This window comes from Pelodiscus sinensis, chromosome 7 (genome assembly GCF_049634645.1).
Source record: "Pelodiscus sinensis isolate JC-2024 chromosome 7, ASM4963464v1, whole genome shotgun sequence".
Lineage (NCBI taxonomy): Eukaryota > Metazoa > Chordata > Testudines > Trionychidae > Pelodiscus > Pelodiscus sinensis.
The window spans coordinates 59,274,254-59,287,452 of record NC_134717.1 but is presented as its reverse complement, the minus strand read 5'-3'; the positions used below and the strand labels follow the sequence as shown (position 1 = coordinate 59,287,452).

The 13,199-nt window shown below is 43.7% G+C and overlaps 1 protein-coding gene across 10 annotated transcripts in view; it reads left to right on the top strand.

Annotated features, from left to right (window-relative positions):
- The window catches only part of ERBB4 (erb-b2 receptor tyrosine kinase 4), a 935,749-nt gene that overhangs the window by 264,418 nt on the left and 658,132 nt on the right, over positions 1 to 13,199 (top strand). The window contains exon 1 of one of the 10 annotated variants that reach the window (XM_075933939.1): positions 737 to 3,297. The exons of the other annotated variants lie outside the window; for them this stretch is intronic. Within the exon in view, the coding sequence (XP_075790054.1) occupies positions 3,258 to 3,297 (40 nt within the window). The 5' untranslated portion in view covers positions 737 to 3,257. Of the gene's footprint in view, positions 1 to 736; positions 3,298 to 13,199 lie in introns of those variants that run through there. 10 annotated transcript variants of the gene reach the window in all.

The following is a 13,199-nucleotide window of genomic DNA, read 5'->3' as shown; positions in this document are numbered from 1 at the left end:
TAAAACAAAGTAATTTGTGCTACTTTCTTTGATGAAATGATCTCATTAGCATAAATTAGCCCTTACTTTTACTTTTAATTTCTTCCACTAAAGCATTACAGGCTCATAAACATTGTCCTTCTACTAAGCGTATTTTTTATATGTGTGTCACGAATAAATGGCTACCATGAAAATGGGTCTATGGAAACCGTGCCTTGATTCATGACCGCGTTGGTCACAGTAAAAATCAAACTGACACATTGCTTCTTTTCCAGATCTCTGAGGAACTAAAGGTGAGAGCCCCAACTCAGTGACCTTGACTTGATGAAACAGTCTTGGCTTTGGGGCAAGTACCGCTGGTAGAGTACGGTATAGGATGTTGCGGTCCTAGAACGCGTAACAGAACATAGCAGTGATATTATGGGTGCAGTGGCTACACGAAAGTGAATCAGACTTTGTGTGCTCACCAGCCACTCACATAGGATGAAATCACTTCTGTGCAAAGAACTAACAGAAACCCCATTCACCTCAGACTGTAGTTTACATAGCGTGTCAGCCTTCTGCTAGTCGATTCCATATAGGGGTAACTTTTTACAAGAGCTGCTGGCATTACGAGATATTTTATTGAGACAAAAGTACATTGGCCGGGAATTTGAATTCCCCATTTTAATTTTTGTGGGTTTTTTTTGGGGGGGGAGGGGGGGGGAAATCTGTGGGATCTTTATCACAGGGTGGGGTGAATGCAAACTGTGCCACTATCAGTATCTGAGGAAAGATTCATCTCATTTGGCACACACCCTCTTGGAAGATGTGAGGCCCGAGAGTGCCTCTGCTATGTGTTGCGAGAAATGCAGTTCTTGATTCCTTCTGAGTGAAGATCTCAGTCCTCCTAGGTTTGATTCTTCTTGAGCATGTGGATTTAATCTGCTGGGAGAGGGTGTAGGCTTTATTGTTTTTTCTAGAAAGAATTACATTTCTAACTCAGGCCGTGGTGCCGTCAGAGGGGCCAGCAGATTCACTGTGGCATCTGGAAAGCCCGGAGTAATAGGGCCTTGATTCATCCAAGGCAGGTAATGCTAACCATGTATCCCCTCCGTGGCATCATTAGCATTGAATAGGAGGCCAGATCCCCATGGGGGAATTGAAGCTGTCGCTATCTGGCTAAAAGGCAATAATGTTGCCAGCAGTGCTTGGCTGATGCAGCTACACTCCTTTTTGGAAACCAGTACAAAATTGACGGGATTGTTGAGCTATCAACAAGAAATAACCTAACCAAGTTCCCCACAGAAAATCTTCTACAACTCTCTCACTTGCCATTGAATGAGTGTGATTCTGTGATTTTTCTCAGCATTTAAAGCACTTAAATTGTACATGACTATCCTCTTTCCTCATCCAGTGGCTTTAATCTTCGCTATTGTCCACTGTCGAGTCCCAGCCTTTTGCATAGCGATAACTAAACTCTGAGAGACTTGAGGAGTGGGCAGGAAAGTTGAGTGATGGTCTGCTCCCAGCTCAGAAGAAATTGGCAGTGAAGTCAGAATGCCAGATGCTTTTCTTCTAGTATTTTCAGCTCTGGGAGATTGTATTATAGACCATAATTGTTATGTGCTGTCTAGATAAGGTTGAAAGAATTTTTTTTATTTAAACATTACGGCCATACTGCCTCAGACCAAAGGGCCATCTAGCTTATTGTCCTGTCTTCTGATGGGGGCCACTTAGTGGGACTTAGTGCGCAGGTGCTCTTCAAAGAATCAGAGAATTGGAGGAGACAGAGCCAACCTCAACTAAATCATCCCAGCCAGGGCTTTATCAAATTGGGACTTAAAAACCTTTACTGAGGGAGGGAGATTCCATCACCCTCCCTAGGCAACCCATCCCAGTGCTTCACCATCCTCCTAGTGAAATAGTAATTTTCTAATACCCAACCTAGACCTCCCCCACTGTAACTTGAGCCCATTGCTCCTTGTTCTGTCATCTGTTACTACTGAGAACTGCCTCTCTTCATCCTCTTTGGAACCCGCCCCCTCCTTTCGGGTAATTGAAGGCTGCTATCAAATCCCCTCTCACTCTTCTCTTGTGGTGACTAAAGAAGCCCAAATCCCTCAGCCTCTCCACGTAAATCATGTGCTTCAGACCCCTAATCATTTTTATGTCCTCCACTGGACTTTCTCCAATGTGTCCACATCCTTTCTGTAATGGGGGCCCAGAACTGGACGCATCACTCCAGATGTGGCCTCACCAATGCAGAATAAAAGGGAATAATCACTTCCCTAGATCTGCTGGCAACGCTCCTCCAATATGCACTCCAATATGCCCTTAACCTCCTCCAATCAGGACTTGTGTGGCTGTTACCTTTAGTGCGGCAAGGAGACCGTTCGCTGGCTTAGGTGCAAAGGCTGCATGGTGATCATGCCCCCTGTTCTCATAACTGATGGATCTTCACACCTAAATCAGTGATAACTTGCTGCTGATGGTTGCATGCTTAGTTTAAATATGGAGCATTTCTCTCTAATGCTCTTCGTTTACATAGTTACTGATAAAAGATTCCCATAAAACTGAAATGTGGCACAAGGAGGATCATGCCTCTCTCCCTATAATATAAAATGCTTTACCTTTAATTAAGTCCAGTACCTCTTGGGCAGCCGCAACCTAGTTAACCCCATTCGCTATTGTGCTGCTGTAACTAAATTGTCATTTAGTTTTTTTTTTTTAAATCCTAAAGAGTTGCGGAGAAGGAGCATGCACAGCACTAGACCCCCTGGCATTGACAAATGAGCCAATGTAGAGCGACGAGGAAATAACATGGCAGATTGGGTGCGGAGTTTGAACTCTCTAGGAATGAAGCCGAAAAGAGCGCTCAGCGCGCCATCTGGATGATACAGCAAGTGGCCGGGTTTCACACGAACGCAGGGAAGGGAGGGTGCTTTTCCATGATCTGATATCAGAACTGACACTAGGATGCATTCAGGATGCCATCTCCCCTGTCTAAATATTTATTTCTTTTGCTGTGCTCAGTCTAACGCAATTAGACGACAGCATGGAGGTCTGCCATATCCTTTTAGCTCTGATTTTTGTCTTGCAGTAACAAGCCGCGCTGCCCCCAAACTGCACAGACTGCAAGTGAGAGGGAAACTTGGAACACCAGCTTATGTTGCAGGATCCAATGCACTTGCACCATTTATATTAATAATTAGCTCTGACAGCCAACACTGTGTCATAGAATCACAGAAAGGCAGGGCTGGAAGGAACCTTGAGAGGTCGTCAAGGAAGAATTTTTCATGGATGGATGCAGAAATACCGACGATGCTTCACATAAACGTGATTCCTTTTATATTGTTGGGTGGGAAGATAGGCCATCTGTGGGGTTAGCTTTTTTTAATATAAAAATGTCAATATGGCTATTCACTAATATTGACTTTCACTGGTATTCAATGGAAAACTGAACTAAATTCAAGGGAGTCATGTTATCCACTGAGCCCGTTCACATGTTTGCTACACAGCACTACCAGAGCACTCACAATAAGCTCCCTGCTGAGCACAAGTGCAGATCCTAAAATTAAGTATCATTGCACATCTGTTTTGGGGGCTTTTTTTTTCTTTTGGTGGCTCAGCTTTTTAAGTGCATTTCATGTTACACGGGGAGTCTTTTATCATCCTAGATGGGTGATTGAACCTGATCTGCTAAATTTTCCATTTGACCTATCATGGCAGTTACATAAACCTACATAGCTGTGGTTTCTAAATAAATACATAAAAATGCCCCAATCGTAGAAGAGAAAGCAAGTGCATCTTTAAAAATATATATATTTCCTCTCAGTGTAAACCATAATTCAGTGTTTGGTTCAGTTTCTGGCTCTGCTGCTGCTTTGTGATGGTGGACAAGTCGATTTCTTGCTGCCTCCATTCCTTATCTAAACGAGCTTGCTCATCTCTTTAACGGTGGTGGTATAGTTAAAGTAGCCCATATCCTTAGATATGGAGAAAGAGGTACTGGTATGAAGGTGCCCCACACCAATACAGTTGGTTGTCCTTTTTGTTTGGATCAAGCTATTCCAGTACAAGTACCTTTATACTATATAGTATTCTATTTCCATACAGGAAGGCAATAACCTGTCCCAGTATAATAACCTTTATATCAGTATGTGTCCATGCTCAGGGTTGTAGAAAAGTAGTGTCACTTAGTACATAGTCACACCCCTAACTGACATATCTGTATGGTAAAGAACCGTGTGGAGACTAGGTCTCAAATGGGAATGATACTCCCTTAGGTCACAGAGGTTTTGTGAGGGTAAATACAAAGTGTATGAGGTACTCAAGGTATTAGGGCATTTAAATACCCACAAAGGTCTGAGTTTACATCCCAGCTCTGCCACAGATTTCCTGAGTGACCATGGGCAAGTCACTTAACCAGCTTGTGCTTCAGGCCTCCAGCTGTAAAATGGGGTAATAGTGCTTCATTCCTCCCATCATTTGTCTTGTTAATGCAGATGGTAACCTCTATTGGACAGGGACTACATGTGCCTCACTCAATGAGGTCTCTATATTGGTAAGGGCCTATGTTTATATTGTAAACTATTACCACTGCTACTTGTAAATAATTACAGTTTGCAAGATTAGCTCTTCTGAGGTCACAGCTGAAGGAGCCCAGAAGGTCTGATGGCTTGGGTCCAGACTGAGCGTTCAAAGTTTGGCTACTATATAGGCAGCAGCACATTCTCAGGCAAACAACTCCGGGGCACACTAATGCTGACAGGACTCAGTAGAGTAGACATGTTCCCGAACAGTGTTTCTCAGAGTGGGCAACGGCCCCTTCTCCCATCTTCCCCTGGCTGGAAACAGGGAACCGGAGCCGTGAGACTCAGTGACTGTGGATGCTTTAGGTAAACAAAATGGCACTGGCCTGCTAATGTGTGGGGAAGGAGGCAATCATTTTCAAAGGGGACCACATAAAGAATTTTGATACGTGGTCATGGGCTGGCTCCTCCCTGCCCCCCACCTCACGCCAGAAGGAGCAGGGCCTGGGGTTTAAGGGGCGGGGCTGGAGCTAGCCGCCCTCCAGAATTGTCTGGGGGGAGATGCTTTGAATTAAAAAACACAGCAAAGGGTTCGTGGCTCCCAGTTCTGCCACTACCGCGCGGCCTGGCAACTGCCCAGGGTTACTACGTCTAGTTAAAGCGTAGTCAGGGTGGAGCTGTTACCAGGAGCCCTCTAAAATAGCCTCAGCAAACTTGGACGACTCCCAGGCAATGCAGTAGCGGCAGGACAGGGAGCCCTTGAAATTGCAGCTATTTAAAGGGCTCTTGACCCACTACTGCGTTGCTTGGCAGACGACTGGGGTTGCTGCGGCTATGTAAAGGGCTCGCAGCTCCGGCCACGCACAGGATAGCACCGCGACTGGGAGCAGCGAGACATTTAAATCAGATCCTGCTGTTTGAGTCGCTGCCTGGAAACTCGGTGGCACGAGCAGCAGGATATAAATCGAAAGCGGCCAGATGCAGTCTGCAGGCTGGATCCACGTGTTAGAGGGCCAGATCTGGCTCTCCGACCACGTTTTGCCCAGCCATGTGCTAGTGGCTTTCCCAAAGCAGGCCCCCTGGCTCACTTTGAGAGACACTTTTCTAGAGTGAAAGCTCGTTGACATAACGTAAACGACACTCGTACTGCACAGTTTTTCTTAATCTTTTTATCAGTTGTCGTTTTCAGCATAATTCTGATGAATCCACGCAGAATCTGAGGTGTTTTGATGTAATAAACCTCGAGCAGCATTAGCGGGGAGAACGTTAGGATTTTTTTCCCATTTTGCAGACTAGAATTACAGAGAAATATCGATATTAAATTTTAAAAGACAATGTTGACAGATTCATGGCATTGAATTTACACATTTAAATGTGTTGAATGGAGAGTAAGTTATAGTTGTATTTATGCCAGATAAGTAAACATGCTTAATCATATATAAAGGTTGCACTATCTGAATGATGAATGATCAGCTCAGCAAAGAGGGAAAGATGTCAACTTTGCACATTAGGCAAATTTTATTTATACGCATGCCCTTGTGATCTTTGAGGTCCGAGGGTGCTCAGTGAAAGATAATCTTTGATCATAGTAAAATTGCCATTGCCAATAGTCTTTATGAAACTTTCAAAATGCACCATGAAGGCAACAGGCTTTTCTTAGTAGCTTTTCTTTTACCAGGAGAAATCTCCCTGAAAACACTTTCTAGACCAGGGGTTTTAAAACTCTGGGATGCGACTTGTAAGCGTAAGCCATTAGCTGGCTGTCAGGCACTTTGTTTATTTGATTGTCGACAGGCATGGCTGCTCTATGGCCATGGTTCACCATTCCTTGAGTAGTCGAAACTGTGGGCAAGCAGTGCAGGCTAGACTGAGAGACAAGATTGAAAGAATTGGGTTTGTTTAGCTTGCAAAAGAGAAGACTGGAGACATAGCAACTTTCAAGTATCTAAAAGGTTGTTACAAAAAGGAGGGAGAAAAATGATTCTACTTAATCTGGGAGGATAGGACAAGAAGCAATGGGCTTAAATTGCAGCAAGGGCAGTTTAGGTTGGAAATTAGGAAAAACTTCCTAACTTTCAGGGTGGATAAACACTGGAATACATTGCCCAGGAAGGTTGTGGAATCTCCATCACTGGAGATGTATACGAACAGGTTAGACAGACACCTGACAGGGGTAGTCTTAGATGGTGCTTGGTTCTGCCATGAGGGCAGAGGACTAAACTTGATGATCTCTCGATGTCCCTTCCAGTTTTAGTATTCCACGGTTCTATGAAAGTGGGATCAGGAACCCAATTTTTTGTCACATGTGGATGGATCGGGATGAGGAGAGAGAACTACAAAAACCAGCTAAATAAAAATGAGATTTGTTCATTTGAGGCATCTTTTTTTTCCTACTTTGTGTATACAATGTAGAGAGTTACTTAAAAGTAAGCAAAATGCAGGACAATGTAGCACTTTAAAGACTAACAAGATGGTTTATTAGATGATGAGCTTCCTCAGATCGGAGGAAGTGGGTCTGGCCCACGAAAGCTCATCATCTAATAAACCATCTTGTTAGTCTTTAAAGTGCTACATTGTCCTGCCTTTTGCTTCAGCTACCCCAGACTAACACGGCTACATTTCTATCACTTAAAAGTAAGTGAGGCATTTCCACCCCATTATGGAGTTGATAAACAACAAAGAGTCTTTATTGGGTAAAAGGAAAAGAAAGAATATTAAAAGGAAAAAAAATTCGTATGGTTATGTGGCTAGTGTCCTGGCTGCTAGAAAAACAGTATCTCCTTCCACAATAGCCACTGCAGGTGAAAGAAACTATTCCACAATTGGATCAGGGTCTTAGGACTGGGTAACAAGCCCAGGGAGGTGTAAAAGAGACTTTGTCACCATTGTTGTCCCTGATTCATGGACAAAGGATCCAGCCCAGATCCTCCGATAAATTCCAGGAGCTCTCAATATGCTCCATACTGGGTTCCAGGTGCCAGCATTCCCCAGCCCCGGTGCCGAAACTGTGGTTGCATGAGGATGAGTCCAAGGGAGGGTGCACTAGCTATGCCCCATTGGCCAGTAGGAAAGGGGAGGAGATGGGGTGAATTTACACTAGCTCAGTGCCACCAGAGTATTCCCTTGTGAAGCTGTGCGGCTGTTTTACCCTATTGGAGTGTCCAAAGAAACAGTTTTAGAAACAAAACCTTTAGGGCAATCTCTCTCTGCTTGTTGGGGTCTGTAAATGGGCTTATGAAACCATTGGTCATATTGTGTGTGATTCACACCCTTCTCTGCTGGACCCACAAAGGATAGGAGCCTGTTACAGCTCTCAACCTGAGACATGTCTCTCCAGCTTAGGTGATAGAGACTCACAAACTTTGCCTAGTTCAATCCACAACATCCGCCAAGATGGCGATGGTCACACTTACTCTAGCCCTGCCATTCCGGTAAGCCTACCTGACCAAAGAAGATGGACCAAACAACAGGACACAAGAAGAAGAAATTCTAAAGTGGTGGAAAATGAGGGAGCCATGTACATTTGGGAATTCTTTTCTAACTTTATACTTTTACACCTTGACTTGAAAATCAAGTGTATAGGATGACTTAACATCAGATATTTTGTTTTGCAGAAGGCCCTGTTTGCGTAATTGCTTAGATAATTATAGAAGCCATGATCTTAGTGAAAGAAAACTCTTAGCCATCAGAACTGCAACAGTAGTGTGTTGCTCCTTGCTCCTTTTGTCTTCCAGGAAAATTGATGATTAGTGTAATCTAACATGTATTTCGCTGTTCTAGCATCTACATATTATGTTCACTTAGTTCAACCCTCAAATATTGTTTGCAATTCTTAGCTCTGCTTGCATATTAGGTTTCTTTAAAAGTGTTATTCCTAGCTCTGCATGAGATCTCTTTGTTTGTGAAATTGTACCAGCTTGATACGTGATTATCACAAATAATTGCCAAGAATACTTATTGTGTAATCCAAACCGATTTTCTGGTTGTTATTGGCAATGATTTTTATGTGCTAGGTTGGCCATTTAAAGCTGAAAATTATGTTATCAAACTTGGCAATCAGAGCCTGAGACTATGAGTGCGAAAATAAGATCTCATTTTCCAAAAGTGGCATTTTTTAATCAGAGAAATGAGAGGCAAGACGTGCTAGAAGCTAAGATCCAGAGGGCACAGAGCTTTGGAGTCACTTCAGTGTTGTTGTTTTTTTAAACAAATGAGCCCTATTCTGTTGACCTTCTGTACACATAACGTATTTTCCCACCCCGGTAGAGCTACACCTGTTCTCTTTGTATTGGAACTTCAATGTCTTAGGTGGTGGGGACAGAATTTGTACCCTAAGCAATTTTGCATGGAAGAGAAAAATGTCTGTGACCTTTCCCCCAGTGAACCTTGGCCTTCTGAGCTTTTGTCAGCCATGTTCCCTATCTCCCCTAACTGTCTTCACCGTCTCCCAAGAGAACAGTACATTGCAATGGGAATCCTGGATTGCCATGAACCTGTATTCCGCTGTTAACATTGGAAAGTGGGGATGGTCCATCCCTTTATTTATCATTACCATGGGTATGTGTTTAGATATTTTTCTGCAGTCCCCATAACTAAGGTGCCACTTGAGTCCCATTGCTGCAATATAAGTGTCTTTTCCTTTATGATTACACTCTTGATAGAGCATGTTACCCAACATTTCCATGCCAGCTTGGCTGAATTATCAGGGCTAACAACAGTGCCATACATGGTAGGGATTGGTGCTGGGGGATGCGAGTCCTACTTTGGGCAAGCTAGTTCTCAAAAGGTTTTAGAGAAACTGACTTTTACTTGGTGTTTTTTTTCTCCTCTTTAAAACTGACCTTTAATTAAAAGCACAAGTTTGGGTGGGACATACACATTTTTAATGAAATATGTTCATATTTTCATCATGGAAAACCAGAAAATAGATCTTCCTAGTCCATTTTCAGCAGCCAAACCCAAACCCATTGAAAGTGGGGTTTTCAGTATTTGGAAGAAAATCAGAAAATATTTGAAAAACCCTGTGATGAAAACCCTTTTATCTCCAGCAACATTTTTTATGGTTTTTTTTTTTGTTTGTTTTTTGGGTTTTTTTTAAGGAAACGCTAGGCAAACTTCCTGAACAGTGCTAGGTGAGAATTAAAAAAAAAAAAAAAAAAAAAGTCTTGGTTTCAGTAAAATGGAAAGCATAAGTGAAGCCTGCCACCACAACCTGAGAGCAAACAGATCCTTGGGTAAGGAGGAGAGAGACCAAGCCAACCTTGGAGTGAAGGAATTATTCTGACACTATATAATAGTATTGCAAGGAAGATGTGTGCTGTGTAGATATGCTGAAAAAACATGATTCCACTGGTATTTGCAAGGATGTGTTTGCACACACCATAGTTCCCCTTTCTCCCTATATCAAAGGACCACAATTTTAATTGCATTCTTAAAAGAGATGTATTAATAACCACCATAGTGCCTTGTTATATGTTTTAAACACCAAAAATTAACCCTGTGAGACTGAGCCATGTTCTCCCACGTTTCGTGAATTGAAATCCAGCTGAGAACAAAGCAACCTTTCCCTAGCACTTCCCCTATTCCTGGCATGTGATTTTTATTTTTGCAGGATGTTTTGCTACACCGGGGCCCTTTTTTTTTTTTTTTGGCCACTCCTCCTCAAAACAGCTACAGCTTGTTTAAAAAAAAAAAAAGCCCACGAAAGAGGGTTAATTATTTCCAGAATAAAAGAGAGTGCAATGGGCTGTTACTGATGGGGGGTTAAGCTGACATTTAAAATGTCTGGTTTAAGAAAGGACATTGATAAGGGTCAGGAGACTGAAGAGAAATGAGAGGCCATTAGAAACATCCAGTTTGCTTTCCCGCAGTCATGCCTAATGCCTCGGACTTACCACCTGTGAGTAATGCCGCATTAACCTGTCCAGCCCACATATTCATTCTGCCATCTCATCACTATAAGTAATGGCTTCTCTGTCTCCCTCAGTTAGAAATGCTTCTAGTACTTTCTTTAAGAAAAGGATCTCTTGGAATGTATTGGTGATGAAAGGCTTCTGTCATTTTCAGTGTCTTCAGAAACGACTAGTATGTTACATTTTTAAAATATTTACTTTCAACTTTGCACACAGACCCCAAAAGGTTTATTTTTGAACTCTGCAGGCCTACTCCATTCGCCCTTCCATCATCTGAAAGTACAAAGAACCTGATCTTCAGAAATACTCACCTTCGGCAGCTCCCAGGGCTGGTTCTCTTTCTCTGAAAGTCTGATAGGTATGGGTGTTTTTATACCCCAGGTCCTGGAGTCATGTGATAACGAAATTCTCAGCTTTCATTAAAAAAAAGTTTCTAGTCTGCATTGTGAGAGAAAAGCTTGAAAGCATGAACACTGCAAGTCCAAAAACAAGCACCAAAAAAGAACTTCCAATGGATTATTTTCCAAAAAACAAACACCCCCCCTCCGTATTTTTAAGCCAGTGTTATGAATTTTTGGTGCCTGCTTAATCATTTTTGAATGCTAGAGACAGGCAATACTGTAATCAAGTCCAACTCAACCACAGTGGTTGAGCTATTCCCCTTGCATTAACCTCCCAATGAAACAATGCTTTGTTTGTTGATCAAAAATCCAAACTGCTTTATACTGACAAATATTTTAGAGGCCCTGATGTTGCATTCAGTGCCAGGTGGATAGGGCAATGTGTGTCCAGTGTTTGAATCAGGATCTTTGCTGGAAAAAAACATTTTAAAGCAGTCCTTGAAGGATGGGCAAGTCTGTTGTTTGGAAACTTTTCTGCTGTCCAAAGCTCTTAGCTTGCAGATTTACTTTTTCCTATCCTGGTTATACAGGTGCTAAAAACTCTGATATGCAATACTATGAAAGGAGTATTTACCGTAGAATTTAAATGTACCACAGTTGCCCTTAAAGCAGGGCTTTGCAATGAATAATTAATAAGGTTACCTCAGAATTTCCAGTTCTTTCCACAAGGAGCATTGCCCCTCTTGAGGTAACCTTATTTAGTCATAATAGGCGATTGAAAACCTTTTCAGAATGACTAATGTACTGCAATATGACATTTAAAGTCCAGTTTTGAGTGCTTACTGAATGCCCTTCATACCCTTGGAAGCCAGTGGGAATTTGGGGTGCTCAGAGCTCTACAGGATCAAACCCACAAGGCATGTCCTCTGTGTTAATTTAGGAATATATTTGCTATACTAGTTACATTATAACCAGGAAAGATTAGCAAGTAACATATTAACTAGTAGTTTTTCTCTGCTGACTGGTTGCAGATTCAGGGTGTGAGCGTTAAACGTTAAATCTCACGCATAGCTCTACATACATGAGTAATCCCATAAAAAGTATTCATGCGATTAAAGGACTTCAAGTGTTAGCAGGCGTGGGTGCTTAGCAAAGGCCTAGACTAATTAAGGACCTAGTGTTACCACTGTTCCTTATGTTAGGGGTCTCTTTACAGTGAATAGGAGCTTGTGTAAAGTGAGGTTCCTGGGTTTGAATCCAAATGGTGAGAAAAAGAGAGACAGCCAGGCTGAGATTTTCAGAAATAGCTAGTGAATTGCGGTGCCTTTCTGTTCACTTTTTAAAATCTTGGGTAAGGAAATGAAAAATGGAAGGGGAAAAACAGAGCCCATATATTGCGGTGTATGCCCCTGATGTGGGGTGTGTCCCCCTTCTAGGGTCCCGCGTCTCAGTCCTGGCCCCTCTCTCCGGGCATATCTGGTACTAGAGTCCCAGTACAAAGTCCTTGCCCATCTCTCAGGGCCTATACGGTACCAGAGTCCCAGTACAAAGTCCAGGCCCCTCTCTCAGGGCCTATACGGTACTAGAGTCCCAGTACAAAGTCCAGGCCCCTCTCTCCGGGCCTATATGGTACCAGAGGCCTAGCTCCGGGAAAAAGCCTCTCCTTGCTGGGGTGATTCCCCAGGGTGCAGGAGGGGTCGTAGGAGGACCCGGGCTCTCCTCCTCCACCGGGTCCCAGCCCAGGGCCCTGTAGGCAGGGACTTTTGCTCCTGCCTGCTCGGTGGGGAATCCAGCCGATACACACCGAGCTGTGATATGAATCCCTTGCTGTGGGCGGCTTCCTATCACCCTGGCCCCCCTATGGCCTGTCTGCCTGAGCGGCGCTCCTGGCCGGGGCCGGGGCTGGGGCTGGCGGCGTAGCGGGTCCAGTCCCTGAGGTGAGGTTGGCAGCCGGCTTCTCTCCCAGAGTCCAGTGCGGGCCCTCTCTCTGGCCTAAGCTGCTGCAGGAACACCGGGGTTATGGCCTGGGCCCTTCTACCCTCCAACTGCCCCCCGCTTTGCCGGAATCCCTCTGCCTTTATAAGCTGGCTCTGCTGGGAGCATGCCCAGGAGAGCTGGAGGGGCGGGGCTCTTTCAGCCAGCTGGGCCTGGGCTACTCCCAGCCTTTCAGTGTGGGGCCCGTTCGCCCCGTCACACCATAGAAAAAGGGGCATGAAGAGGAGGGAGTGAAAGAGGGTGATGGTTGCTGAGGAGTTTTACATAGAGAGATTGGAGTGAGTTATCACATAGTCCTAGCCAGATAGTTCTCTTTTTCTGTAAGCTTTTCATTAATGTCATATGATGTGAATGGTGTGGCATGCCCTTTAAGGTCAGGTTGACTGGCAGAAAGCCACCAGCGTATTTCTTTTACAGTAGCACGCAGTCTCATCACTATAAATCTCATTATCTGTAGT